Source organism: Mastacembelus armatus, chromosome 10 (genome assembly GCF_900324485.2).
Source record: "Mastacembelus armatus chromosome 10, fMasArm1.2, whole genome shotgun sequence".
NCBI lineage: Eukaryota > Metazoa > Chordata > Actinopteri > Synbranchiformes > Mastacembelidae > Mastacembelus > Mastacembelus armatus.
Window position 1 is genome coordinate 16,195,412 of NC_046642.1, and position 26,842 is coordinate 16,222,253.

General features: G+C 39.7%; 1 protein-coding gene across 3 annotated transcripts in view; it reads right to left on the reverse strand.

Moving 5' to 3' along the window:
* Positions 1 to 3,812: 3,812 nt before the first annotated feature.
* The window catches only part of pdlim7 (PDZ and LIM domain 7), a 29,825-nt gene continuing 6,795 nt past the window's right edge, over positions 3,813 to 26,842 (reverse strand). For all 3 annotated transcript variants that reach the window (XM_026330105.2, XM_026330106.1, XM_026330107.1), the window contains exons 3-11: positions 24,242 to 24,393; positions 19,208 to 19,235; positions 18,131 to 18,327; positions 9,387 to 9,439; positions 8,882 to 9,125; positions 8,175 to 8,355; positions 7,875 to 7,995; positions 5,759 to 5,874; positions 3,813 to 5,410 (exon numbers count right to left, since the gene is read on the reverse strand). In XM_026330105.2, coding sequence (XP_026185890.1) covers positions 5,324 to 5,410; positions 5,759 to 5,874; positions 7,875 to 7,995; positions 8,175 to 8,355; positions 8,882 to 9,125; positions 9,387 to 9,439; positions 18,131 to 18,327; positions 19,208 to 19,235; positions 24,242 to 24,393 — 1,179 coding nt within the window. In that variant the 3' untranslated portion in view covers positions 3,813 to 5,323. The remainder of the gene's footprint in view (positions 5,411 to 5,758; positions 5,875 to 7,874; positions 7,996 to 8,174; positions 8,356 to 8,881; positions 9,126 to 9,386; positions 9,440 to 18,130; positions 18,328 to 19,207; positions 19,236 to 24,241; positions 24,394 to 26,842) is intronic.

Consider the following 26,842-nt stretch of genomic DNA (forward strand, 5'->3'; position numbering starts at 1 on the left):
ACAGAGGAAAAGTACACAACACACAAAAAACATCAAAGAATAACTGCAGCAGGAATCGAAGAGCAGAGCTGTCCTAATGTCCCTCTTCTTCACTTTAGAAGATAGTAAATGGTTTATGTAGGGTTGAGTCCTATTGAACTGAGTAAAAGTCTTTAACAGGCCAAATGAGGGAAAAAAGGTAGCATTTGGGTGTGTGGGTAAATGTATTCATGAACCCTTTATTTTCCATCGACGATTGAAGTAAAATTAGTCCACGCTCTGACTATAATATTTTTTGAGTTAGGGATAATATAAAAATGGTATAATATGGTGTATAATATATTAAATAGGGTTGTGACAAAAGCTGCCAGTCATTTCAGGTCAACAAGAACAGGCGACATATGCAATTGGCAGGTTCGTTCTGACATTATCTCCCACAGTGAAGACATTTTGAACCAGGTCATCAGGGTCTGTGAGCGTCCCCCTCCTGTCCACCCCCAAATACAGCGACACTGTATAGATGTGAGTCTTGTGTCATCTGTTTTTTAAAACACACACACACCTACAGGTGTTTTGTAGAAGATCCCTGACATGTAGGTTTAAAATAGATTGTAAGTCAGAACCACAAAACTTGTCTTATCTTGTTTGTTTGTGTGTGTTTGCGTGTGCGTGCATGTGTGTGTGTGTCCAGCGGGTATCACTACTGTAAATGTAACATCTTGACATCTTGATTCAGCGAGATGCTTCGCAGCTTCTAAATCGATATATGTGGGGTTTTGGTTCTTTGAACATTTTTAAAGGGAGGAGTGAGTAATATCTTCACTGAAGTTATATTTCAGAAGCCATGTCTATTTAAAGCCTGTGATTTTGATCCATCCAGTTTATTTCTCGTCTTAAATTACCCCATCATTTACTGTGGCATTTTCAGTTATGAAATTCCACAGCTAACGAAGGAGCCATAATGCCAAAAGCCATTCCAGCAGCATATATGAAGACTTAATATCATCTAAATTCATTTATGAAATGACATTCTCTGGTTGATTACATTAGTTCTGCAGCAGAGAGAAAGTTAGACATGACCCCATGGGGTTATCCCATAAGCATAATGCAGAGCACTTTCCCACAGAAAACACGTAGACAAATCCTTCAAAATTTCACCTGATTACTCTGATTGAAATGGTAACTGGTTGGCTTTGTTTTTCTAATTCATAAAGGCAAATAGTATTTCCACAGAAATACTTGTTTCTGAGAAAGTTAAGCTTTGAGCACCTCTGTTCCCAAAAGAGGCTTTGAAATACCCAGCAGATTGATGCAACATGCCACAAACGCCAACTACATTTTGCTTATTATTATATTTTGTTGCTGTTTGCATTAATTTATAAGAATTCCTTATTAATGGATCTGTCTTTAAAAACCACTGGTTCTGTAATTGTAGTTTGGAAAGGTGCGAACAGTCCCAAATTAGCCATAGTTCTCTCACCGTCTGCCTCAGGGTTGCATGTGAATGTCTGTGAAAGTTGTGGAGAGAATCCCTTTGATTAAATCCCCTCTTCTCAAACTGCACAGCCCATCCCACCAGCTCCTGTGGCTTCAACCTTTAACACTAACTGGAGCCTGTTTTACGATTGTCAGATATTTGGAATGTACATTTGTGTTTCTTTGTAGGGGGGAAATCTCTTTTGTTAAGTTTCTTTTTTTTTTTTCACAAATTAGAAAAGTTGTTTTAAATGTGTCATCTCAGCACCTGTGGGCTCATTCAGCTTCTTTTTCAGCCCAAGACACTCGCCTTTCTTTGGTTTTTATTTTATGAAACGCTGGGATCAAGCCCCTTTCACATAAAACGGTGATACCACCCTTATCTTTTCATGTTGAAATGGATCATTGTCCCATGTGATATGTAAATACTTTTTCTATACCAGCCGTGTGCTGTCACTTTGCATACTGTATATCAGCAAAATTGGTAACCAAAGTTTTATGAATATCATTTGAGGCCACTACCTTCTCATATTGTATCCATTCAAATAATGTTTTACTTACAGCTACAGAAAGAGCTGCTGTCTCTTCTAAACTGCTGGTTTTAAATCCAAATCATTACTTTATCTCATTCCTCGATTCTGTCTTTGAGGCAAGTTAATGCTGTTTGTTCGAGCAGTAATATGTGTCAGTTTACTTTATCACTTTGTAAAGAAATGTAAATTATATTTTAATATGAAGCCAAAAAAAAAAAGACATTTAACTGGCGCAGCATTTGTCAAGTCTAAACCGTGATGTGTTTGCCTATATACTGTTCTTTGGCGATCTAGCAGTGAAGACTTTCTTGCAGTGTTAAGGGTTTAGAGACTCTTTTACAGGATGTTTCTATTCATATTTTGTTCATCCTTACTCTGCATACATCTACCTTATTTGTCTAACTGTAAGCATTTAAATATAAGGTGGAAACGGTCATTGATGCTTAATTAATGCTTAGTGAATCACTGTATCGGGACTGTGTGGAGGCTTATTGGAGAATGAGGTCATCAGCTCCTGGACGCTGACAAGCCAGTGTTGACACAGCATGTTTAGATGAGCCATGGCAGTTGTACAGTCAGACTGTGTGTGAAATTTTATCACCCTTGTCATTGTCTTGGATGTGTTGTCTAAGCACATTTCAGTAATGTAATTCACCAGCCGCCAGGATGTTCAGCATCTATCGTCACATCTAACTTGTCCAACAAATCTGCAATTACTCTGTGTGTGTGTGTGTGTGTGTGTGTGTGTGTGAGTGAGAGAGTGAGAGAGAAAGATGAATACAGTTCCCTTCATGATGAATTCTAGGCCTATAGATCTGTTTAAGACACGTCAGTAACGTAGATATGCTTTTGTTTGAGGGTCTATAATTTCACCGTGTTACGGGGGAAAAGTCTTTACATCTCACAGCTGTACTTTTTCTGTCACTCATTACTATTCAGTGTCAAGTATGTGTGTATTTATGTGTGTGTGTGTGTGTGAGTGAGTGAGAGCGAGAGTGAGTGAGAGAGAGAGGGGTTGGGTGTGTGACTACTGCCCTTCTTCTCCGACTGAACTGTTTTCTTTTTAACTAAGAACAATAGACTTCTGTACTTGTGAATGGTTTTTCTATTTGGTTCCTTGATTCAATGTTCCTTGCCTTTCTGCAAGTAAAAAATGCTGTATTTATTACATGCCACAGCGCTTATGCAATTGTATAATCCTTTATTGTTTTGGGGTTTTTTTAACCTTTTGTGTTCCTTATCGTCAGTGTAAATTGTTGTCAAAACTTTTGTGGCAATGGAAAAACTTCTGCTAAGGGAGGTTTTCTGTACTTTTTGGACAATGATATGGATTTGTGGGTAGAATTTTGGAAATTCGTTTCTAAGTGCTTTCAAGTATTTACTTGGCCTTATGTATATATATATCTATCTATGACATTTCAGAAAGGTATGTATAGTAATTCAACCTGAAATTGTTGTAAATAAATTATATATTGTTAAATGAACGACTGGATCTTTTGCTTGAAAATGAAATTAACATTTTATTTTCCACAGATAAAGCGTTTAGTTGTTTTGGATACACACGGTGATTTTTTTTTTTTTTTTCTTAAACCTATACTGGAGAGAAAGCAATTTGCAACACAAGTCAGCAGCAAGATTTGAAGTTGTGCAGTTACAAAACTGGGATCTTCAAACTACAAAAGGACCACACACCCTAACCACTCACCTATCAGGGTCCTCGGAAGATCCACATCACTCATGCATGTGTGCTACAGCTGTAGTTTCCAATTATTTTGACTGTAAAGCAAAGTGGAACACTGAACAAAATGTTGCAAACACACAATGAACATTTCAACAAAAAAGAACATTTAATATGGTTTTGTGAGCTTTTCACCATATCCCACAGCTTTGCTGAGTAGTGCAAGTAGCTAACTCAGTAAAAAAAAAAAAAAAAGCAAGAAAGCATATAAATGAACATTCTGACTGAGAAAGTACTTGTTTCAGACTACTCAAATGACTAAATGGTTATTGTAAATACTAATACATACTAATTCATGTCTAAAATTACTTTTCTGCATTGAAAATGTAGCTTAAGGGGATTCACTTCTTTGTAACAGCAGCAAAGCTGTTTGTGTAAAGCTTGATTTTTAAAAGGCACTAACTGCATTTTACACCATCAAAAATGAGTCAATTTTCTTTTTGTAAGGGAGCAGGTGTTGGTAAGAACAAAGACTGCCAATACAGCAGTCGACACCTCCATAAAAAAAAAAAAAAAAAACTCTTCAGCCAAGTGTTCTTCCCAGCACATAGCATTTACCAAATAATTTTATTTGAAACTTCCAACAGCTTTAAAAACAACACTTACAGGCCCTCTAAAGCAATATAAATACATTTTCCTGAAATACATGAAAGTACTCTAAGGAATAATGACAAAATAATAGTAACATGAGGGACTCACACACTGAATGACTTTTTTTCTTCCATTAAAATGTCCAATAATTAAGAATTTCAAAGCTTTCACAAACCTCTTCACCTTAGAAGTGTGAATCATTTAAAAACTATAATAGCACTATAATAGCACTTTATCCATCACCCACATGTGACTATTAAAATCAGACCAATTAAGTATTATTACATGAGGTAAAATTAGTTATTCATTGCAGTGTGCATTCTGATTGGTCAGAGCCAGAGTGAGCAGTAAGGCTGTTAAGAGCGTCTGTGGAGAGGGGGGTTTCCCTTTTCTGCTTGACTGGAGCCCCATTACCTTCATAGGGACTGCGTTAAGAGCCGGTGAGTGGGCCAGGGTCCTGAATGGGGCCACTACTTCTCTACACTTAGTGCTGACATAGCGATAGGTCATTCCTGCAATATGAGTCATTATTAGAAGCTCAATGACTCTTCCAGCTCGGAAGATACTGACTTACTTCAGGCTGATCACGGATGAGATTAGTGAAGTCGTGAGAATCTAACTACAATCAAATCTGGATGAAGTGCAGCTGTATTTTTTTTTTTTTTTATGTCCAATCTACAAATGACTTAAAAGGCAACTAGTCAGTGACATGATATAAAATAACACCTTGACTGCTTCCAGTTACACAACACAGCACTTGGTATTAGAGGCAGTAACACTGGAAATCTCCCAACAGCTCAGTAAAGTAACAGTATGTGAATCAAGCATCAAGTCTTGAATATAGAAACAAAGTCTGCAGGATAGAAAAACAGGCTGGTTTTAACTAGGTGTGTGGTTGGCAAAGAGGAGATATAAAGTGTATACAAGTGTGCTGAAGGGGGGAAAGGTATAGAGAGGAGGGAGGGAGAGAGAGTGGTTCCTTCCTCTGAAGATGAAGCTTGGTCTCTCACACTGGAGCGAAGGCATGGCCTTTGCACAGGGGCTTATCCTTCTTCGAGTAGAACGTCTTCCCCTCCAGGTTGATTTGGCAGAGCTTTAAAGATGAAAGGAGACAGACACAGACGGACAGATTGGGAAACCAGGGCAGAGTAGATATCAGACCTCGACATTGCCAATGTGAATTTACACCGTTTTTCTCCTGGCCAAGGCATGTGAATATTATTTACGTGACCGCATTTACTTTTGAGTTTTCTTCATGGAATGAAAGAGAGATAAGAGAAGGTGACGGACCTCAGGTGACAAGTCAAAAAAGAATGACGGATGGGAAAGATCAGTGTCTAGAAATGGAGGTAGATCTTTTAGGTGGCACTATGCTGGGACAGCCAGGAGAGATGGGGCAAAGAGACCCCCACAGGGAGCCATATAAATTAAAAAGACTTACAGCACAGACGAAGCATGTATCGTGCCAGCTGTAGCCCAAGGCCTCCAGAAACCGATCCCCAGCATCAATCTTAAAGTCACAGCCATGGCATTTGGTGCCAAACATCTTCTCATAATCTGGAAAGAGAAAGGTGATGGGAGGAGAGGTGGTGAGCAGCACAGATCAGAGAGATGACCGTCAGAATAAAATAATACAACAAATTCAAAAGCTCAAGCAGCCTCTATAACCTCCACCATCGCCATACATAAACAGCACTTAACCTTTATAACACCATCTGGAGCACAGAGTATGAAATATGTTTCCACCTCTTTCATCTTTTAAAAGAACTTGAGGCTTTTCCCCTTGAAGTTGAGTAATACCTCCCCCACACACACACTTAAAATGACTGCAATAAAAACAGGTGAAGACTTTTTGTTGCCAAATGTTGGCTCTTCTCCTCACTGGGTATCGGATGCTTTGCCGTCTGCATTATTTTGTCCACCCACCGTACACGAGAGCCTTCCAAAGTGTAAGGGACGGATTAGGATGAGGGGAAATTGCTCCAGATACTTAACTGGATTTGCCAGTCTCTTTCATCACAGGGACTCTGGGGAAAGTGTCAGGTTATAATGCTGCTTCTCAAGAGTGAGTGGGTGAGAGCTGTACAATCCCTGAAAGATGCTGAGGCAGCAGAGTGTTTATCAGAGCTGCAGGCATTATTCAGAGGGTGAGTACTCAGGTTCCGGCTTCGTCTCTGATAAAGCGGGCAATCCAAGACGGAGCCTCAGTAGTGAGGTAGAAGCTAAATCATTTACGGCATAATAGAAGAGCACAGACCATTCATAAAATCCAACAGTGAAATGTATGAAGTAAACTGTAGCTAAATAGATTACTGCAGATGAAAACATCACACTTCATGATTGACTGTGGTGCGCCCCGAAAGATTCACGATGTAGGCCATGCCAAACCCCACGGCAACAACACAACAATGCAATGTTTTACAAATAGCTTGATAAAAAAATATGTAAATGAGCCAGGCAAAACTGGAGAGGGGGCCCTTTAGTGAGTTATTTTTTCATAAGCAAACAACTTTAATCACAAAATGCACTCTGCAAGACCTCAGACTCACCCAATGGCTGCTTTTTGCCATTTTTGTACAGCAGCTGCTGTGATGGAGCCCTGCACTGCGCTGTACTTAGTTATGGCAAACGATGTGACATCTTTCATCAAATAAGCTCCGTCACAAACTTAATGTTGTGTGGCAGGATCTCAGTTCCCCCTTCTGTTCATTCAAAGCACTTTGGGCCCAGGGAAGATTGATGATAAATACATAAAATCTTGATCCATGTGTAAAGTTAAAGGAGGGGGCAGACACGGGTTGTGAGGTTCTCCGTTTTCAGTGGAACTAATCAATCTGCACCCGGAGGATTCGGAACAAGCTCTTTCTTTTGCTTGTGTTTCATATTTTCTGCTTACACAATACCATTTAATACCGCCTGTCTTTAATTCAAGTTCAGAATACAATTTTCCATTAAAACCGGGGTTCAAGTTGAGCCGTGGTGTCTGCCGCTGCTGTTGCTAACTAATAAAGTTTTTCTTCAATTCTTCTTCCAGAAACCACAGAAATATGATGTTTCATTTCATTTGCAGAAGAGGATTTTTCACCATGGTGATTCCTTCATCTCTTCTAAGAAGCCCCAAGAACGTGTGAAAGAAAGTATGAATGTGAGTCCTTGAGTGAAGACACATGTGAAGTAAACATTCAAGGACTGTTTTAACAATATTAAATTGCTATTGCAGTGTCATGAATTTTTTTTTTTTTTTACATTTTTACTTCTATTTATTCTGGTTTATGTTTGATGAAAAGCATCTGATTCCCAGAAGTGTAAAGCCAAAGTGGCCATACATTAGCACCTTACTCCGTGCTTTACACCCAGGCTACTGCAAGTATCATTACCATAAAGTAGAAATGTTGCAGATCTGGATGTGTCAGAATCATGTCTTCACTCCACTACAGTGTTTAACCACTTTATACTGTCCCGAAATTTCTATTTCTTCTAAAATGGACTTCTGTTATAAAAGGGAAAATGGTGTTTATATTCAGAATGATCATGTAACAAGGCACAATATTTGTTACCTCTCTCACAGTAGGGTTCACCCTCCTCCATGTAAAAGGCTTGGTTCCTGATTGGGGTTTTGCAGGCAGCACACTTGAAACACTGAACATGGTAGGTCATCTTCAGGGCATGCATGATTTCCTAACAAAGGGAGAAAAGACTCATTTCTTTTTCATTTTCACATTAATTGCTGGTGTTGAAATACAGAGGCGGCTACGTCCATATGTTTTTGTACAGAGAAATTGCAAAACACCAACTCTGAACTAGTTTCTTTTAAGTTGTATATATTGATTTTGCTGAAATGTTAGAGCAGCTCTTACCCCGGTGATCTTCTTTTTGCATTTGGCACAGTTGGGAGCGTATCTGTTATCATGGCACTTGGTGCAGTAGACCAGCCCTCTCTCCTCAAAGAAGCCGCCTTCTTCCAGGACTGCCTTACACTGTGAACACGTGAACTCCTCAGGGTGCCAGGACCGCCCCAGCGCTACCAGGTACCGACCCCTGGAAAACACACGTGCACAGATACACACACACACAAAATGAAAAGGCAAAGTAATTATTGAAATCGGCGACATAATTTCCCACTTTAACAGGGAAAACACAGATGTGCAATAGAAATGTCAGCTCCAGCAAAGGCACACGACTAACACCACACAGCGAAAGCACAGCGGTCGCTCGGTGACATAGAGAAATCGTTTTCATTCTACTGGCAACTTCAGACCTTCTTTGGCTGGAAAACAAATCTCTTCTCTGGCACAAGTGACCAGAATAAGAACTAAGGTTTCTCGGTTATCTGTGAAATGTGTGAAATGAGATTTTAATTATTTCAAAGTCAGCACAATGCTTGTCTCTAGTGATAAAAAGATGTTCCCAGACTGTGTTAATTATGCTGACTGTGACCGCCTGTGACTGTGTACTTTAATAGTCTTAAATGAAGTGTCGTTTATCAAACAGCACTTTGAAGGGAGCAAACATTGAGAGGAAAATGAATACAGGTGTCACTGCAGGGAAGGTGCTCTGGTCTCACCTGATGATTTTGTTGCAGGCACCACACACGGGGGTCCTACCGCTGCCTTCAGGTGCCTGCTGTGCTGCCTGCATGATGGAGCTGCGGTTCTGCATGGGTGTCGGCTGGGCCAGCTGCTGGTGCTGGGTCACGACAGTGCTAGTCTTGTCTGGGTGAAATCGGTCGGCAAAATTAGGATCAGTGACCCACGGTGGTCGGCAGGAGGGGCCTGAACTACCTGCTGCTCCAGCTGCAGTCTTGGAGCCTGGGCCAGAGAAACCAGTGTGGTTACTTTGTTTTGAAATTACAGCAGAGAAAAAAAAAAAATCTTGGCTTTGACTTAATTTCACAAAGGGGGACATGTTTATGTAATACACATGCTCTTCCAGATGTTTTTTGACAGTTCTGCATGTCATGTTGTTTCTGCTGATACCCAAGTATTGACATTTCATAAGAATCTATTAGCGCAAACTCTACTGGACGCTGCCGAGGCTGTTTTTGAGCAACAGGAGGAGCAGAAACTCACCATCTGGTTTATCTGCTGCCTGGGTCTTGGCAGGTGAGGGAGTTGGCTCGAGGCTGTGGGGAGAAAATGACTAATTAGAAAAGGTGCACACACTGACACCTCTCAGTAACCATGGTTACTACTCCATGTTTGGACATCGGCAGAGATGACTTTCTATGTAGGGTCACAGATGACCTTTTTATGGGAATGATCATAAGCAACTTCACCTTTCATATTGTGTCCACAGGATATCATTGTGCTCTTGTCTGTTGTCGTGAAACAAGAAATTCAGCTAAATGTTAAAGAAAACGCTGTAATGGAATATTAGAGTGTGTAGTTTCCCTTGACAGGCCATTTTACATTATTACACCAATAGAAAAATCAGTCATGTAATTCAAATAATCATTGCCAAACAACATACAGTGTCAGTAAAGGAATCTAAATGGCTCAAGGACTACTACTCTAATGAGAGGAATAAGAAACCGGATCAGCTGCTCAGATTGACTGACGTCAGTGAGAAACTCATCACACGGTTTGTGCTGTCAGATATGAATGCAGAGGAGTTTCGCTCCAAGCCTGCATGCGCTGAAGTGTTGAAATAAAGAGTTGCTTCTGCGTTTCAAAGTTCTGTTACCCGCAGCAAGCGCGCTATATTCAGAAAATCTTCAAACCATGACTGAGATGGGAAAACAACTTCTAAGCCAAAACAGTGAGCTCTGGAGACGTCTTATCTTGGGAAAAAAAATATAACAGCGCCTTAGGCATTTATCATGTTTACATCATCAACTGTGCCATCTACTATACGCTAATGAAATATGATGAAATCACTTCTTATTTGAAAAGAAAAAGATGAAAATGTGAAATGAATTATCCTGCAACAAAATTATTTTGGAGCGTCGCCTGTATCGGGTTAAGTCTGCCTATCAATTAAAGGCTACTTCTTACATATTCAAACAACTACTCAATAAGTTACAGAGGAGGAGGCAGGAGAAGTTACAGAAATACAGCTGGGAGCTATCTGGTGAGAAGAATAATAAAAACAGCCAGCTGTTGTTACTCTGAGTAATAAAGGACATTAAATCCCTTTGCAATTGCATGAAGATGGCTTGCAGGGCTGGTGACAGAGAGAGGAAGTTAAATCTTTCTAAATTAAGGTATGTAAACCCCCCACATCCAGGAGATTTCTGGAAAGAAGCTACAAAACAGAGTGAAAGGATGAAAGAAGTTTGGATGAGAAGAATCTCAGGCAGCAGGGTCAGTCAAATGACTGAATGTATGTGGCTTGATCCTGTTTGACACACTGACCCTGGATCAGCTGCCATCTAACCCACACCCTGGCAGGCCTGCCTTCTGGGATGACGGCAGGCAACTGACCAAACATCCCGGTCAACAGTGCGCCCCCAGCTGCACTCCAGTACATGTCAACAGGCCGGTGGCAGTGACTTCTCACACCCCTTTGAGAGGTTTGTTTGGCTGCACCTCACTCTGGTGAAGGTTGCAGGTGCAAATTGAAGTACATCCTCTACAGCATCGTATTCCCACCTGCAGCGACCTGGATCATGTTTTCTTGACATTTTCACTGCTTTCAACATTCTCCGCCCGTTGCTGCTCAGTGAGAGCCTCAGTGAGAGCCTCAGTGTGATGCAGGTGCACAATTTCTGCATCACAGTCTGTGCAGACAGGGGTTTTTTTTTTTTTCTTTTCCCCCCACAATTTCGATGCAGTTTTGGACACACTGCTGAGCAGCACCCCATGGAACATTTCCTTGACATTTCCTGTTCACTCTTTACACCTATGATTCCACATTCACCTCTTTCTTTGGGCTTCTTTTTCTGTTGGATGCACCAGCCTGAGCAATGGGAGAAAAGGAGTTTGTTGACAGCTCAACACTTGGCAGAGAAAGGAGCAGGTTTTGATTTCGGCTGGAGCAAGAAAGCACTGACATATGTCACCCTCCACAGTGAAGAGGTAAAGGTGACACAACTCTGCAAGGACCCAAATGTGGCAACTGACAAAATGTCAAACAATGGTGGCAAACATCTTAAAAGAGCAGAGAAGCTGCATTTCAGCAGGCTGCTCAGGTTTTTAATGTAGGCAACAAGGCCTTTCTTGCATCTCATATTACTACAGCCATGTTACTGTCTACAAGACAACTACACTTTTGCAAGTAGGTAGTTGTTTTTTTTTTAACAATTATTTGATCACTTTTAATATGCAACACTTTTTATGAGACATTACCCACATTGTTTCCCACTATCATGTTAATATTATCTGCTGAAATGTCGTCATATTGCTTTGATTGTTGACTCTAACCTGCTAAGATTTTCAAATTTAACAATTAGTGTAATATAGGGCTGTTCTGCAGATTAAAATTTTGGACAGACCTATGAGTGCAGACCAAATTTCACCTAGTTTAATAAGTGTAGTTATTGTAGTATATTTTATGAATTCTAATAATACCAATTACCATATAGTTACCAATGACCTTTTTTTTTCCCCAGTTAAAAAAAAAAAAAAGACACTTTATTTGAAACAGCAACAACTACCTGGTTTCTTGCTGCCACCAAATGTAAGAGCTACTCTAAGTAAAGCCCAGTGTTACATATTCTCTCCTACAGCTTGGATTTTACCACTGACCTCATGTTTCACCTGCTCACGTTTCTATCACAAACCATTAGGTAATAGCATCTTTCTCTTCCTCCTGGCCACCTTTAGGCAGAGGTAAATCTTGTACCTAATACACAGACAAGGTTGTTTAACAGCTAACAGCTGTCTTTTCCCCCTAAAGCTATCTTCATACATCTAAAGCAGGGTGATGGGTGGTGTCTGTCTATTAAACCACTGCCAATGATGATGATCAGAAGTAATTTTAACTTTTAAAAACTTGAATAAGGTGCAACAGATTAAAGGCGACATTTTCTCACTTTACAAACATATATCACATATTACTTTATGAACCCTGATCTTTGCATAGACAGCCTTTTAATTCAGAACTGCCGGCAAACCCTGCTACTACACCACCTCTGTTGTTCAGTACACCGGGTATTAAAGAAACAGTGTGACTCAGCTAAAGAAAGAAATGTGATAAGTTAGATATAAAGAAATTCTTTTAAACTTGAATGCCGAACAAGAAGAAAAGAAACACAGAAGAAAGAACAGAGAAACAAGTTTTTTTTTTTTTTGTTTTTTTTTTAGAGGCGATATATTTTTGATGACAGCAGAAAAAAAAAAGTACAGCTTTATTTTCCTTCCTTTTTTTAAAATGGTTGGAGAGGCCAACATGATGAGAGGATCAGAAATGACGACTCTAAAGGATTAAGAGCTCAATAAATGGAAACAGGCAGACAGAAAGAGAGAGAGAGATTAAAGGAGGGTCTGAACTTCACAATCAAAGAAGAATAACGAGCAGAAAGGCACTTTCCACTGCTGAGACCCCCTCCTTCCCACTAGTTTACTCCAAGTACTTCAGTGTGAACTGGAAAATAGGGCTATAGACACAGTGGTCCACAATGCTGTCAAAAATACAGAAGGAGATCTTACACTTAGGCTCAGTATGCAAGGATCCACTTTGGGCTTTGTCACCTAGGTTTCATATTTTCTGTTTTTGGTTTTGCTTCTCTTCCTCCCCCAATCCCATAAAACTTAATTTTTTTTTCACCCCATTTCTAGGTGAAAGGTGAATGTGTCAACTGCCATTGGATGGTCAGCTATCTTCGTCATCTCTGTCACGCAGTTGTTTGTGGATATCGCTAACAGGCTCTGGCTGGGCTCTGCATCCTTTCGCCGCTACGATGTTGCTCAGGGTTTGATATTGAGGGAGAGGGCAGACCTGTCGTGGTGCCAATCCCTCAGACGGGCATAGCGGGGACTCTTAATCTCAGTGATGAATTTTTCCCTGAATGCAAGCAACAGAGATATGAAACAGACACAGGGAGGAAAGAAAAAGATTGGAGGGCAGAGAATAAATAAAAAGTGAAGGTGGAGCAAAATACACCAGTAGCAGAGCAATGAAAGAGGAAAAACATGACAGGCAAGAAAAAGGCCTATGATAGATTTGGAAGGCAAATATTAAAGTGAACTTTAAGGAACAGTTCGAAAATTTGTGATAAGCTTATTTGCAATCTTACCAAGAGTTAGATGAGAAGACCCTTATATCTGTCTGTAGTAAGTTAAGCTAGGAAACAGCAGTTATGCCTAAAAGTAACATACTCCACCTACCAGAACCTCAATCACAAGTTATAATGTTGTTTCATCTACCGGAAAACATTAAGAAATACTAAAATAATAACACGTTATAGGTAACAGGGGATTATGTGCTGGGCTGATTCCTGACATGGTACAGTCACTTCCAGGAATTTACTGCACCCAGCCAAGAAATAGTCCAGATTCAGGTTGGTGCAGGTCAGCAGATTTTGTTACAGGGAGAGTCAGGCTAGCTGTTCCCAGCTAAGTTATGCTAACTGGCTGCCCTTCCCAGCTACACATCTTCTATATAGACATGAGGTATTCATCTTCTAATGCAACTCTCAGCATGAAAGAAAATGCCAAACTTCCATTAAAAGCTATTAGTAAATTACATGATGGAGCAAACTCCTGCAGTAACGATGCAAAGCCTGTACAAATCTCACCACACAGCAAACTTCCAATAACTACACACAACTAAAGGTGGATTTAAAAGTAGAGCTACTTTCAAAATAATTGCCAAATCGAACTTTCCACACACGTGCACCAAAAAAAAAAAACAAAAAAACATGTGACTACAAATCAGTGACACACTGGTTTTTACCTGGACCTCTTCATGGTTTCATCATCTGGGTCCTGCACTGAGAGATCCAGGAGAGACACACATCAGCATGCCTTACTGACACTGGTGACACACAACTACAGCCTAAGAGCCAGCTCATCATGTACTGTACTAAACACAAGCATGATAACTAACAACAGACAGGGCATTAAATGGTGGTGTTCCTACACAGCTTTAACATGTGGATGTGCAGTCAATTTGTTTAAAAAAAAAAAAAACCCATTACTGTCACTGAATACATCAGTAACCTGAGAGCTGAGGACCCTCTTTGCTGCTGAAAAAGGGACACCCTAGTTATCCACCATTCCTGTCCAGTCATAGGTCTCTCTCCTCCCACACCCCATTTGGCTATCAGAGAATCCCACCCTACCCCATTCTTGCTCTCCAGGCCTCAGTCCTGACTTACTGAAGTCGGTTCCTGTGAGCTGGGCCAAGATGCGGAAGGAGCGGGACTGGGTGGTGCCAGTGCGGGGCTGCCAGTCCTCAGTGTCTTGAATCAGCCTCTTCTTGCTGCGGTCATTGGGGATAAAACAGGGCACGTTCTCCAACCTGAGGTCGTGCCTGCACACACACGCCCAGCAGCAGCACACGGACGGCGCGGTTAACACAATCCCAACAAGGGACTACCCACTCACATCAACTCAGCTAACTCAAGTGACCTTGACAATAGAGGACATCCTTAACAGATCATGCAGCAATGCTCAGTATCACAGTGACACAATAAGCTAATGGATACACATTACCAAGATTTCTCTTGGGCACACTGCAGACTCATAAATGGACATTGCTACATTAGAGATCGTATTTATAACCGTCATTAGAATTAATGGGAGCAAGCTGTCAGACTACAGTGCCTGGACTTGTTTGTGGAAGAATTTTACTATGTGTTAAAGCTTTTATTTTGATAAATAACTCAATCAACACCACAAAAAGTGCATTTCAATTCCAACATACTGTTTCAACACAGCTTCAGATCAACTAACAAACATGCATCAAAAAGCACATTGAGGGTGTAAACCCAATCCCTGAATTTAGTGTGCCATTTTTAGTCAGGCCATAGAAACCTCGAAGCTGACAAACCAGCCAGCATGCAGATCACCCTTACTTTGAATGTGTGTACATATTGTCATAGAAAGTAGGTTCAACCCTGTAGAACAGGCCAAAGAAAAAAAAAAAAAAAAAAAAAAAAGAGAGTTGGAAGTGAACATAAAAAAAGAGAGAGGAAGAAAAATAAATCATTAGGAGACTTTGATAAATAAACAGCTTAGGAGCAGTGGTTCACAACCTGAGGGGAGCTCCTACATAACACTGCAACAAAGACACTGCTTTGTTTTATGAGGTCACAAGACAAAAAAGTAAATAAAGGGTGAGAATTACCGTATACGATGTAAACAATTCAAAAGGCAAACAAGAAATCGTCATTTTGTACTGAAATGTGAATGAAAATAAGAAATATACTAACTTGTCCAGAGTTTCCATCTGTGGAGTTCAAAGAGAAGGTGAAAACAAAAAAGATCAGAGTTCAGCTTTGGGTTGAAGGAGAAACAAAGCATGTCAATATATGACGGAGATTTGACATCACAGTAGACAAAAATACCACAAAATGCAGCAAACATGCAAGAGGTGATATGAGACATGCTGTTAATTTCAACAGGATCTGAGTGAAAGATGGCATTGTTTGTCTGTCAAATCATCTATTGTCACTTTCACCCAAAATGACTCTGTAGATTTGGCACAAAACCTTTGCTGTTCTGTTCCTACTGCCCATCTGCACAAATGCTTTTCAGAGTTATGCAAATAGCTGGAGCAGAAAGCCTTGACTGACTCCTGCGCCCCTGCAGTTGGTCTAATTTGTCTTGTGCTTTGATGCCACATCAACAGCCATAAACGCCAGAGCAGTGACACATCATGATGTCAGTGAAAGCTCTGTACAAACATCACACAAAACCTGTTTCAGATCGACACGTCTGGGCACAGTGGACATATGCCGTTTGCACTGAACCGTTTTCTCTCTAGAGAAATCCAACATCTTCATCAGACTGGGCTGACAGATATAATTAGGCTCTATTCTTGTCAAAGATTTCAGCCATCTGCAGAGAAAACTTCACAAGCATGTGAAGCCTCTCTGGAGTAAGCAAGTAAGGCTGTTTAAATAATCCAGCACCAAGGCAGTAAAAGCTGTTTGAGAACTCAGCAGAATTTATGAGTGAGGCTAAATACAGCAACAGACCAGATTTTACCAATGGCTGCAGTCAGACCACTACCACAACAGGAACTATACTGTCTTAACCTTAAAGCTCATTTCATGCCACTTTCAAAATATGTTTTGGCCCATTCCTATAATCCTTAAAATACAAGAAGAAAAAAAAAACTGAAGATCACCATCATTATTTTAAAGTTCAGAAGCATGAATTTAGCCACATTAACTTCAATATAGTGCAGAGGTGATTACAGCTTTAAAACAAACCTCTTCCAAACAAAATAATCTTTTTAATAATTTACATCCAAAACAAGAGACCAAAGATGAACTTTTCCCAACACAACAGATCAAATTTTTAGATAGATTCTCACATATGAGAAGGGCTCTCTCATAGAGCTGAAATATACCTTGTAACTGTTGGTCTATAACATGTATTTAATACATAATGTTGTTCTTACTCTGGTTCAACACAGTAAAATGTGCACCATGATCAAGGCTCTATCATTTTTATAGTGCGGACAGTACAGTGAAATTTGTCTAAAAATAAAATTCTAAAATAATCAGGAGGATTATTTTAGCTCTAATGCAAACAGAGGGATGTAATCAAATCTATATTTTATTGGCAGTTGGACTTTGGATTGATATTTAATAAGAAGGCCAGTTTCGCTGTAAGTGCCCATGAGAAACAGCTCAGCTACAACAAGCTAAGAAATACTTATGATAGAAAGTGTGCAGTGTAAGTTCCAAAAGTATTTTCTTGTACTTGAAAATCATTCCTGACATTTAATTCTAGCATACTAGTGACTGGAAATGCAAGAGACAGTAACAATCGCAGTCAGGCAAAAACCTTCTGCTGAAATAACAAATCAGTTGGAAAAAGGTGGACTGTTCAGCAAGAAATGACACCTTCCCTTCCAAGGCTGTGTGATATTTTGTATTCTGTATTCCTACTGAATTACTTTTTAGTATTTGTTGTTCTCACACACACAGAGATACACGCTTACACGTACGATGAGGACGATGTGAACAAAAGAAGGAGGTGGGGGGAGTGGGGGCATATTTACTGAAATAAATCATAACATCTGCAGTGGCAAAAAAAAAAAAAAAAAAAACACACACACACACACACACACACACACACACACACAAAAACATAAAACACATTTTATAAGACCATAAAGCTGTGACTGATTATTGACACATCCTTCACTAATCTCTTGTAAAAAAAATTGTTTTTGTCATCCAATACATTCCACTGTAGAGATCTTTCTGGTGGAGCAGGCCAGCTTAAATTACACGTCAGCTAAATTTTTCCTGCTTTTCTTACAAACTGCTTGTTTTCATCAGTCTGAGGCAGAATATGATTAATGCTGACAAGATCATTTAGGTCTGTTTTGACAACCTCCTCTTTTTAGCCTAAATTGTTCTATCATGACGCAATCTATAATAGAAGGTTACTATTACTGCTGCTGTGGTTAGAAATAGCATAGGTTTATATAAAAGTTAACATAAGCTTGCGTGGTAAATTACTAGTTGACAGTAATTACATTGATCTCAGTGGGATTTGACAGATATTTTCTGCTGTGTTTTGTTAAACTGTGACATGATATGCTGCAGTAATGAAGTATTTAAGTATTCTAAAATAATGCAGTTTGTAAACCCTGAGAGTCTTATCTTGAAGAAAAAAAAAAAAAAAAAATTATTAAAACCAATCAGTCACATCGTGGTTCCATAAGTAACCATGTTTACTTATCCACCTACCCATTCTGTGGCTGCTGCACACTGGCGCGGCCCTGTGAGCGCGGAGCGTTAAGTTTAGGCGAGTAGGCCACAGGTTTAATAGCAGGTCCTGAGTTGGCACTACCACCACCTGCTGTAAATGGCCTCGCCATCTTGTTAATGGTTGTGCTGGGGGCAAAGGAGTACTTTGGCTGAACAGAAGCCGGCGCAAGCGAGTCCTATGAGGGTGTGGAAGAGGGAGACATTGCAGCACAGTGCACAACATGCAGTTAGACATTTGTGACACAGTAAAAATTCCTTCTGCTGTTGCACAAACCCAAGCTTTATGCTAAGAAAGCTTCCAGTGCAGCCCAACTTTTTCTTATAGCAAATGATTACTGCAGGAGCAGCTCTGTCAGAGCCTGCAGGCTTTTCTCTGTGCACAGGAGAAGTGCTTAAGAAGTGTAAACACAGCTTTTTTATTTGTGCTGGCAGTCAGCCAACGACTGGCAAGAGTAATCTGCTACTGCTGGTAACACAAAAATGCTCAAAGTGAGAAATTGTCATATTTGAATGACATGCCACACTAATGAGATTTCTTACTGAGCATTAGGCATGGATGGAAAAAGAACACCTACTATAATAGAACATTGACTTTGTGTGAGTATTATGTTCCAGCTGCTTTACTGAAAACATCATTTATCACAAGGCAGTTTATGACACCATTGTACTATTCAATCAGTTGGGCAAGTTGTTCTCAACATGATTGACAGTGAAACTAAACATAACTATTTCTCCTGAATTAGGGATTGTGCAAGGCATTACAAAATAAACTTCAGGAAATTCCTAAAGCAACATTCACAATGCTCCACAGCAAACAACTGATTTAGTGACTCATTGATGCCCTGTGCATGGACTCAGAGAGCTCGACAGGTGAGCCAGGTGAATAAGAATTAAACAGAAAGTGACAAAACATACTGTTGAAGCCAATAGTGAGCAATGATTAAGTCAGGGTTTCAGATTTACTCAGTGTCACTGTAGTCCAGTAGCAGATCATGCCAAAGCAATACAGCACTAACACAGAGGTGAACTCAGTGTTTCACACAGGTATAGTCTTACCTTCTGGTCTCCACCTGCTTTGAAAGCTCTGTGGAAAAAAAAGAAAAAAAAGGAGAGACTGATTAAAACATCTTTATATTAACATCCCCTTCAAAAATTTAAGTTATAATCTGAGTAATGCAATTTTCGTTTACCATGTTTCAGTCAAAAGTAAAAGTTATGTTTGAGACAGCCTCCTAAATAGGACAGCATTATATTAAATCTCTGCTACTAGGTTGAAGAATGATTTCTTTTATAAGAACTGGACAACTTATATTGTGCAAACAGAAAATAACATACTGTTTATGATGCCTAATACTACAACAATAATCCTAAAGTTGTAGTTAAAACAATATTTACATGCATTTTGCTTGAAGGCATTCTCAAGAGTATTACAAGGGGTATTGCAAACAAGTGATCAGACAGCTTTTAAACACATCCATTTTAACCCAAGTATCTAAACAAACAAAATGAAACACCATGTACTCAAAATGTCCATTGCAATTATTCACTGCATCATAAAACTATGGACATACTAAAACGTCCAAAACAAGTAGCCCTGCAAAAGCTATTAGATATAAACAACAGATAGCTTATTACAATTTCATCTAAGCATGTGGTTTAGACAGTTAAACTGGAAATGGTTACTGGAATTTCTTCTTTTAATGGCCCATTGGCTCCAGGAAGTAAAGCAGGGGCTTGTTCAACAGTGGCATTATAAACTTCAAAACCTCAGTACTTCTCATCTTGAACTGTCCACAGACTGCCACGATGCACTACAATGCCGTCCACTTCTTAATGCTAATCTCAGGATTAACATTACTGCGGCGCCTTTGCTGACTAGAGAGGCACAGCAGACGGTTCATTAAAATAGCTCTACACATTAAACATGGCAGCACCCAGTTTTACATTGCTGCTGGTTCTTAAAATAACCAAACATAACCCACTAACATCCCCTGACCACTGCTCGCGTGTTACACAAAGCTACAAAACATTTAGGCAGGAATGCGCCAGCTGTGTAACCTCCCTCTTTGTTTCACACACACACACACACACACAAAACAAAGGAAGGTGCTTCCTGTGACAATGAGTAATGAATGACTGCTCATGTCACTGCCTGCTCAACCACTGATAGAGCAATCTGAAAGACAGGACGACAACAGGAATGAATAGATACAGGAACGAAGTGAAGGCATACTGGCTTGTCTGTGCGTGTCACACTTGAAGACAAGTCGATGTGACACTCGTGCCTCAGATGCCTTAACCCACAATTTGATGAGTCACACTTAAAGTCAGGGCTATGAGGAATATGCACGGCGCCCGTTCTCTTGCTGTATTTATTTTGGCAAACTGAACTTAAATGAACAAATATGGAAATGATTTAGTGGCTGTATGATGGAATAAGTTAGTTTGCTTGGCCCAGCTTTGACCTGTGCTGAAACCCAATATGCACACTATGAGTTCATTTCCTGCCTCATTTCATGGATCACTTATTTTAGATGATGCCTGCTTGGCTTTCAGTCTGATGTTAGATAAAATGTGTAAAGGTCCCATGATACTGCAATCAACATTGCACACATCAACAACACAAGCCAACCGCAACCCACCAGGCCAGTCACCGGCAGTGAAACATTGGAGTATGGATGTAGTGTGTCCCTGTAGGTGTTACATGATCTCCTTTCTTTGAAGCTGAAAATCTATTGCCCACCTCTTTTTGATTCCACTCCTTATGAAAGGCTCTGAAAAAGCCCAAATCTCCCCCATAAAAAAAAGACACAAGATGATCATTGGTGTTGAATGAAATGAGGCACTAAACCAAACAATAGACCATATGTCATCAGTGTGAAGCTGTCCTCCTCTCTTGACATAAAAGAAACTGGATGGCAGCCAAGATATGAATAAATAAAACTGACAATAGCTCCTTGCTGAGAAGTGTTTCAGGAAAATAATATTTGCTTGTCTTACAATATAATAACAATAGGAGAGGGCGAGATGAAGAGAGAAGAGTGGGGATTCAGGGGAAGGGAGTCATGGGTAAAAACAGAGTGGAAGAATGTGAAATGTTTACAATAATGGGACTCCACAAGGAGATGAGAAATAGAGGAGGCAAATCACATAGGGCAGGAAAAGTACAGCTGATGTTAAGTAAACATACTGCCTTATTAGAGGTCTATCAAAACATAAGATAAAGGTAAAACAAGATAACTATTCTTTCATTAGACTTGTGACTTATGTTTTAAAAAGTACAGTAACAATACTTTCTGCCATTGATTTTTTTTGTGAGCTGTTTCTATTTTATGATCAAACCCTGCCTGATGTATGACAACAAGTAACCTTAATCCATCCCTACACTCTACTTGATTCTTATCTCCTCACCACAGCAAGCCAACAAGATTTCCACTCTCTCTTTTCTCATTCTTCTCCTTTCCTTTTTCACTCAAACTCTAAACTATGAGTCTACTGCTCCCTCTCTGTCCCACACACTCCTTTTAAGGCATTTAATAAGTCAAAATATAGTGTGCCCTCTTTCTGGAGGAAAAAGATACATGCAGCATCAGCAATGTATCTTGTTTGCTTTATGGGAAAAAAGGAAAGTGAAGATCTTTGCTTGCAGAGACTGATCGTTCATAATATCTCAACTAGATGTAGTAGTTGGACATAACCTGCTGCAATATTTAGCAACATTAAACTACATATTACGCATAAGATTATAGTGGTAGTTCTAATCTACAACGTTCTCTATATTCTCCTCCCTCATGAATTCAACGTTCCCAGCTTTATTTAGCCTGACAGATCACATAATGTCTCAACATTGGTGACAGCACTACAATTACATAGCAACTATTTTCATCTTAGATTAGTCTGCATATTATCTCCACAATAATTGGTTGTTTTGTCAGAAAGCAGTAAAAGTGCCATTATAAGTTACCCCAGCCAAATGTGATGTGTTGTCCAATGTTTTGCTTTGTCCAGCTAACAAATAAATATATTCAGCTTCCTATTATGTGAAACAAAGAACAGCATCAAATTCTCACACTGGGACAGCTGGAAACAAGCATACTCCCTCAAACATTTTTCAATACAAATCAAAATAGCTGCCAGTTAATTTAGCCTTGATTACTACTGCAAGCTCTATTTTACATTACTAAGAAATACAGATGTCAACTTCCTGTTCTCTGTTGCCAAAAACATCAATAAAATTGTTTTAAAAGGGGAATCATGAACTAGTGGGCCAAATGGAAGTATTGATTCGAGTAAATCTATGTTGCATGAATGTGAGAGGAGATCAGAGTAGAGGCTATTCATTTAAGCTCTGGCTCGAAAGTCCTAAATGACCCATGGCTGTTCTCATTCTAACTAAGTGAACAAAGAAGTTTTGCCAGTACAACAAATTGAACTCAATCTTAAAAAAAAATAAAAAAATAAAAAAAATAAAATAAAAAATAGCTGTGTTAGAGCACAATCTCTTTACGTAGGAGTATCTCAAAATCAAAATGAGCCCCACGACAGCAGCGAGGCTTTATTACTTAAGTCAATACCTTCTCATTTACTGAAGGCATTATGATCTTCAGTGGTTACATTACATCTTTCTCTGGGAAGGTTTTTTTTTCTGTAATTAAACTTCTGAGAAAACATTTTGGCTTGTAGTATATGGACATACTTTATCAGTCAGGAATTCCTGGCAGGACTTTTATGAGCAGGTAAGACTGCTGCCTGTATGAAGGTTATCCAGCACTAATTAAAATAACTCAAGCAAAACAATAAAAAAAATAAAAATAAAAAAAAGATTTTCCTGGCTCACACTTAACAACAAAGTGTTTTAATGTGAAGAAAGAGTTTCTCTAATTGCATTATAAAGCTGAGGTACCCGTGGCTCCTCTGAAAATTTTTCAACCAAACAAAAAGCTCACAGCACTTGGCACGTAGATAACTCACCTCCACTGTTGCTTCTTTAGGATGGCAAACACGGAACATTACTACAAAGACTTCAGAGAGTGTGCCAACACCCCATAATCCTCTGATCACCTTAATAATTGCAATAATAAAACTGTAATATTGAGTTTATTAACTACATCACCATTTGTATCTACATCAAAATACTGTATAGTGACAGAAGATAATGATCAATTGTCAGGAACAACTAAAACCTATATATTTCCTTTGTGCAGGGTTTACTTAAAGTGTTGTGGGTCAGACCATGATCACGAAGCTACAACCACCTACAACCAAACTGTATTCTCAGGATCGCTCTTGGTTGATGTATGCACCTGTCTTATGAACGCATTTAACACATGAAGCAAGACATCACAGCCATGGGTAAACAGAAAAACCAAAAATAGACTTAAATATAGTATCCTTTTATAGCTCCAATTCAGCAAAGACTGGATAAGAATATATAGACTAACACAGCAAAGGTTTACACAAATTGGAAGTCGGAAAGAACTTTATGCAAAGGAACAGGTCACACCATGCAAAGGAACAGGTCAGACCATGAAAACAGCAAAAAATAATCATGCAAAGCCTCTCAGTTCTGGATTAATAAGCAAAAGCATGAAGTGCTTTATAAATTACCATATGGCAGTGCTATCTGTGACAAAACCTAGTGAGCTCTTTTTTGGTACATGGACTAAAGCCAAATTCCTAACAAATCTGTTCTGTAGTTTTGAAATATTCTGCTAACTGCTGTGGTAGACAAGGGGCAAACAGGATCAAAAACAGAAATAATGACTTTTTGACAACATTTTCTAGCGTGGGTCTGTGACTTATGGGTAAAATTAAATTTGAGTCAGGTGCAAATCTAAAACTAATTTTAGCTTTGGGGAAGTAAAATAAAGTAATGTGTGTGATGATAACTTTAATATATTTTTGCAACCATCTGTCATACTGGGCCAAAATTCAAGGACACCATGGTATCTCATTTCTCTTCAAGTAGGAATAAAGGATTTTGTGCATTGTATTTTGTGGTGATTTATGCTGCTGTGTGTGACCAAGATAAAACCAAGGGTGAGTGATTGTGTAGTGTTTTGGTGCATCGCACACTGCCAGACTGCTTACTTGCTGAGGGTGAGGGTGAGGGAGTCTGTTGCGGCTCTGATCTTGTTTTGTGCCTCCACATGGGTCATCTCCTCTGCAACGGAGTCACCAATGGACACCACCCAGTCTCCCACCCCAACACCAGCCTGAGCTGCTTTACCGCCCGGGGTCAGCTGGAGGAGAAAACACAGGGATAGAAAACCAGACAGAAGTTAGAGAAATATGTGGAAAGGGTTTAACATGAAAAGGCAGTCATGTGGATGAAAACAAAACATGTTCTAACTAGAAACGGGGCATTCTTATCAAAGTAAGAACATTATGAAATATCAAAACAGTGTACATTTTTTAAGCTTTCCCTCAATTTTACTTTTGTTATCTGCCATGTCATGTCTTAAAAAAAGAATGTTTTCAAAATCTCAGTGAAGAAAGTACTTAAAACTTCCTTGTGATTACATTACCTATTATCTCATACATATGAGTTCAGTGCAAATTGCAGAAAATCTAAAACACAGGTAGAGTCGTGTTCAACTGACTTTGCTGTAATGTCTGTTAACAACACTTAATGATGAGCTCAGGGGAGTCTTAGTGTGTCTGGGTCTGACAGGCCAGCCAAGATATTTCACTCAACACTACTGGGAAAAGGCATTATAGGTCATCATGATGTCATCAGTGTATGATTTACTGCAGATGTGACTTAACCCAATGAGAGGAGCTCTTGAAAGGTGCAGACAGGGACCATATGTTACAAATAGTCACATAATTTACTGGAACAACTCATCTATGTTCCCCCGTCCACATAGGTAAGTCACTGACTGGTTTGACTGACAAAAGAATGACATCATACTCCCAGGCTGACACGGTGACTGCAAATATACCAAGTCTGAGCAAAGGGCTGGAGTCTTGTTACGAAAAGGAACAACTTGACACAGTCTGTATTAGTAATATACAGATGGCTTTTTTTGTGTGCACATATTACACCGTCTGCCATGTCCTCTAAACCAACTAATATGCACAGTGCAGATGCCAAATCGTGTTTAGTAAGGGCTTAGTCAGCTCGCACATGAAGCTTAATGAAACTCAAGACTTGTGTCAAATTCTCAGATAACTGGAGTACGGCATCAGATAAGAGAGCAAGTACCAGGATTTCTTGCAAAAAGGCTATTAGGATTACTCTCTGATGTCACAGATCCCTGCAAACGTTAGCTCATCAAAAGCTCAGAGGAGTCAGCGGTTCAATCGATAGTTTTCTGCCATGTTCGGCTAAGCTACCACACTTGCAGCTTTGATTCTACACATTGAACATAAACACTGAGCAGCGAGGTAACATGCTCTGTAAACTGATGACAGCTCAGGCTGAAAAGACTACTCCACACCCCCCAGAAAACAATGATTGATTAATGTCTGTCTTAAATCAAACAAGGCGAAGCTAAAAATAGGGGGGAAAATGCATTCCTCAGAGGCAACCTGGACTATAGTTATTTTACAGCCATGCTCAAACATCACTTTAATTGCCTTTGATTTGCACTCACTGGAAGCAATTAGAGGGGTTAAGGAAAGAATCATTTCTCCAGTTTAGAAAGAACTTCAAAAGGGTTCGACTGGCTAAAACTGGAGAGAGAAAAAAACGACTATGATGTGCACACATGTGACGTATTATGAAACGGGGCACAGTCTGGCATGATGCCACTGAGGTTTACCGGAGAAAGCTGCAGTCCTGACCCCCTTTGTACTACTGCACACAAGGGTGCAACTGGAACATGTTGTCCTAAAATAAAACAATTATTTTGTTAGGATTAAACAACAACATGCCATCCCATTAGCTTTAACCACAGAAGCCCTATCAAAGCCTCGAGGGAGCTGTTGTTAAATGCTTACAAAAGTCTTTAATCTCTATTAAAATTAAAAGGAGTTAAATGTTACTAGCCACTACAGTAATAGAAACACATGCAGCCTAGAATGTGAACAGAAAAAAAATTTAAAAAGAAGCTCTTTATGATTAAAACCTATAGGGGATTTTACACAGTGTTCCCCACCACCATCATCAAGAAAACGAATGAGTAAGTATCTTTTTGTAGAATGGGTCATCTCTCCAGTAGGGTTTCAGAGACTTGTAGAATCAACAGCACAGAAGTTGTTCTTGAGGCTCATGGTGGCCCCACACCTCACTGAGAGACACTTCTTCATTGCTTCAGCATTACAGAAGATTTTATCCCTATCATCAGCCTTTCAATGTAACCTAAGGTTAAAAAAAGAAAACATATTAAGCCGTAAAGCCTGCAGATTGTAGATGTACATGCATGTGTGGCTGTGAGCAGAGTTACTGATGGACACAGACACCTGCGCTCCTGGCTCAGGTTCAGAGTGCAGCTGCTCCCTCAGTTGAGAAGGCAGCAGTTAAAGTTGCTGCGCTCAGACCTTTGGATGGTAGGGGGCAGAAGGAAACCCTATACCACCTCCACCCCCCAGCATTTTATCAATATGGCTAAGGACAGTGGAAAACTCTTTCTTGAATGCAACACACAGCACTTTCATGATGGAGCAGCCACGATGTACTGTACATGTATCTGCAACACCACAAAGAGCCAATTAATCTGATGCACTTACCAAATAAAACATAAGCTT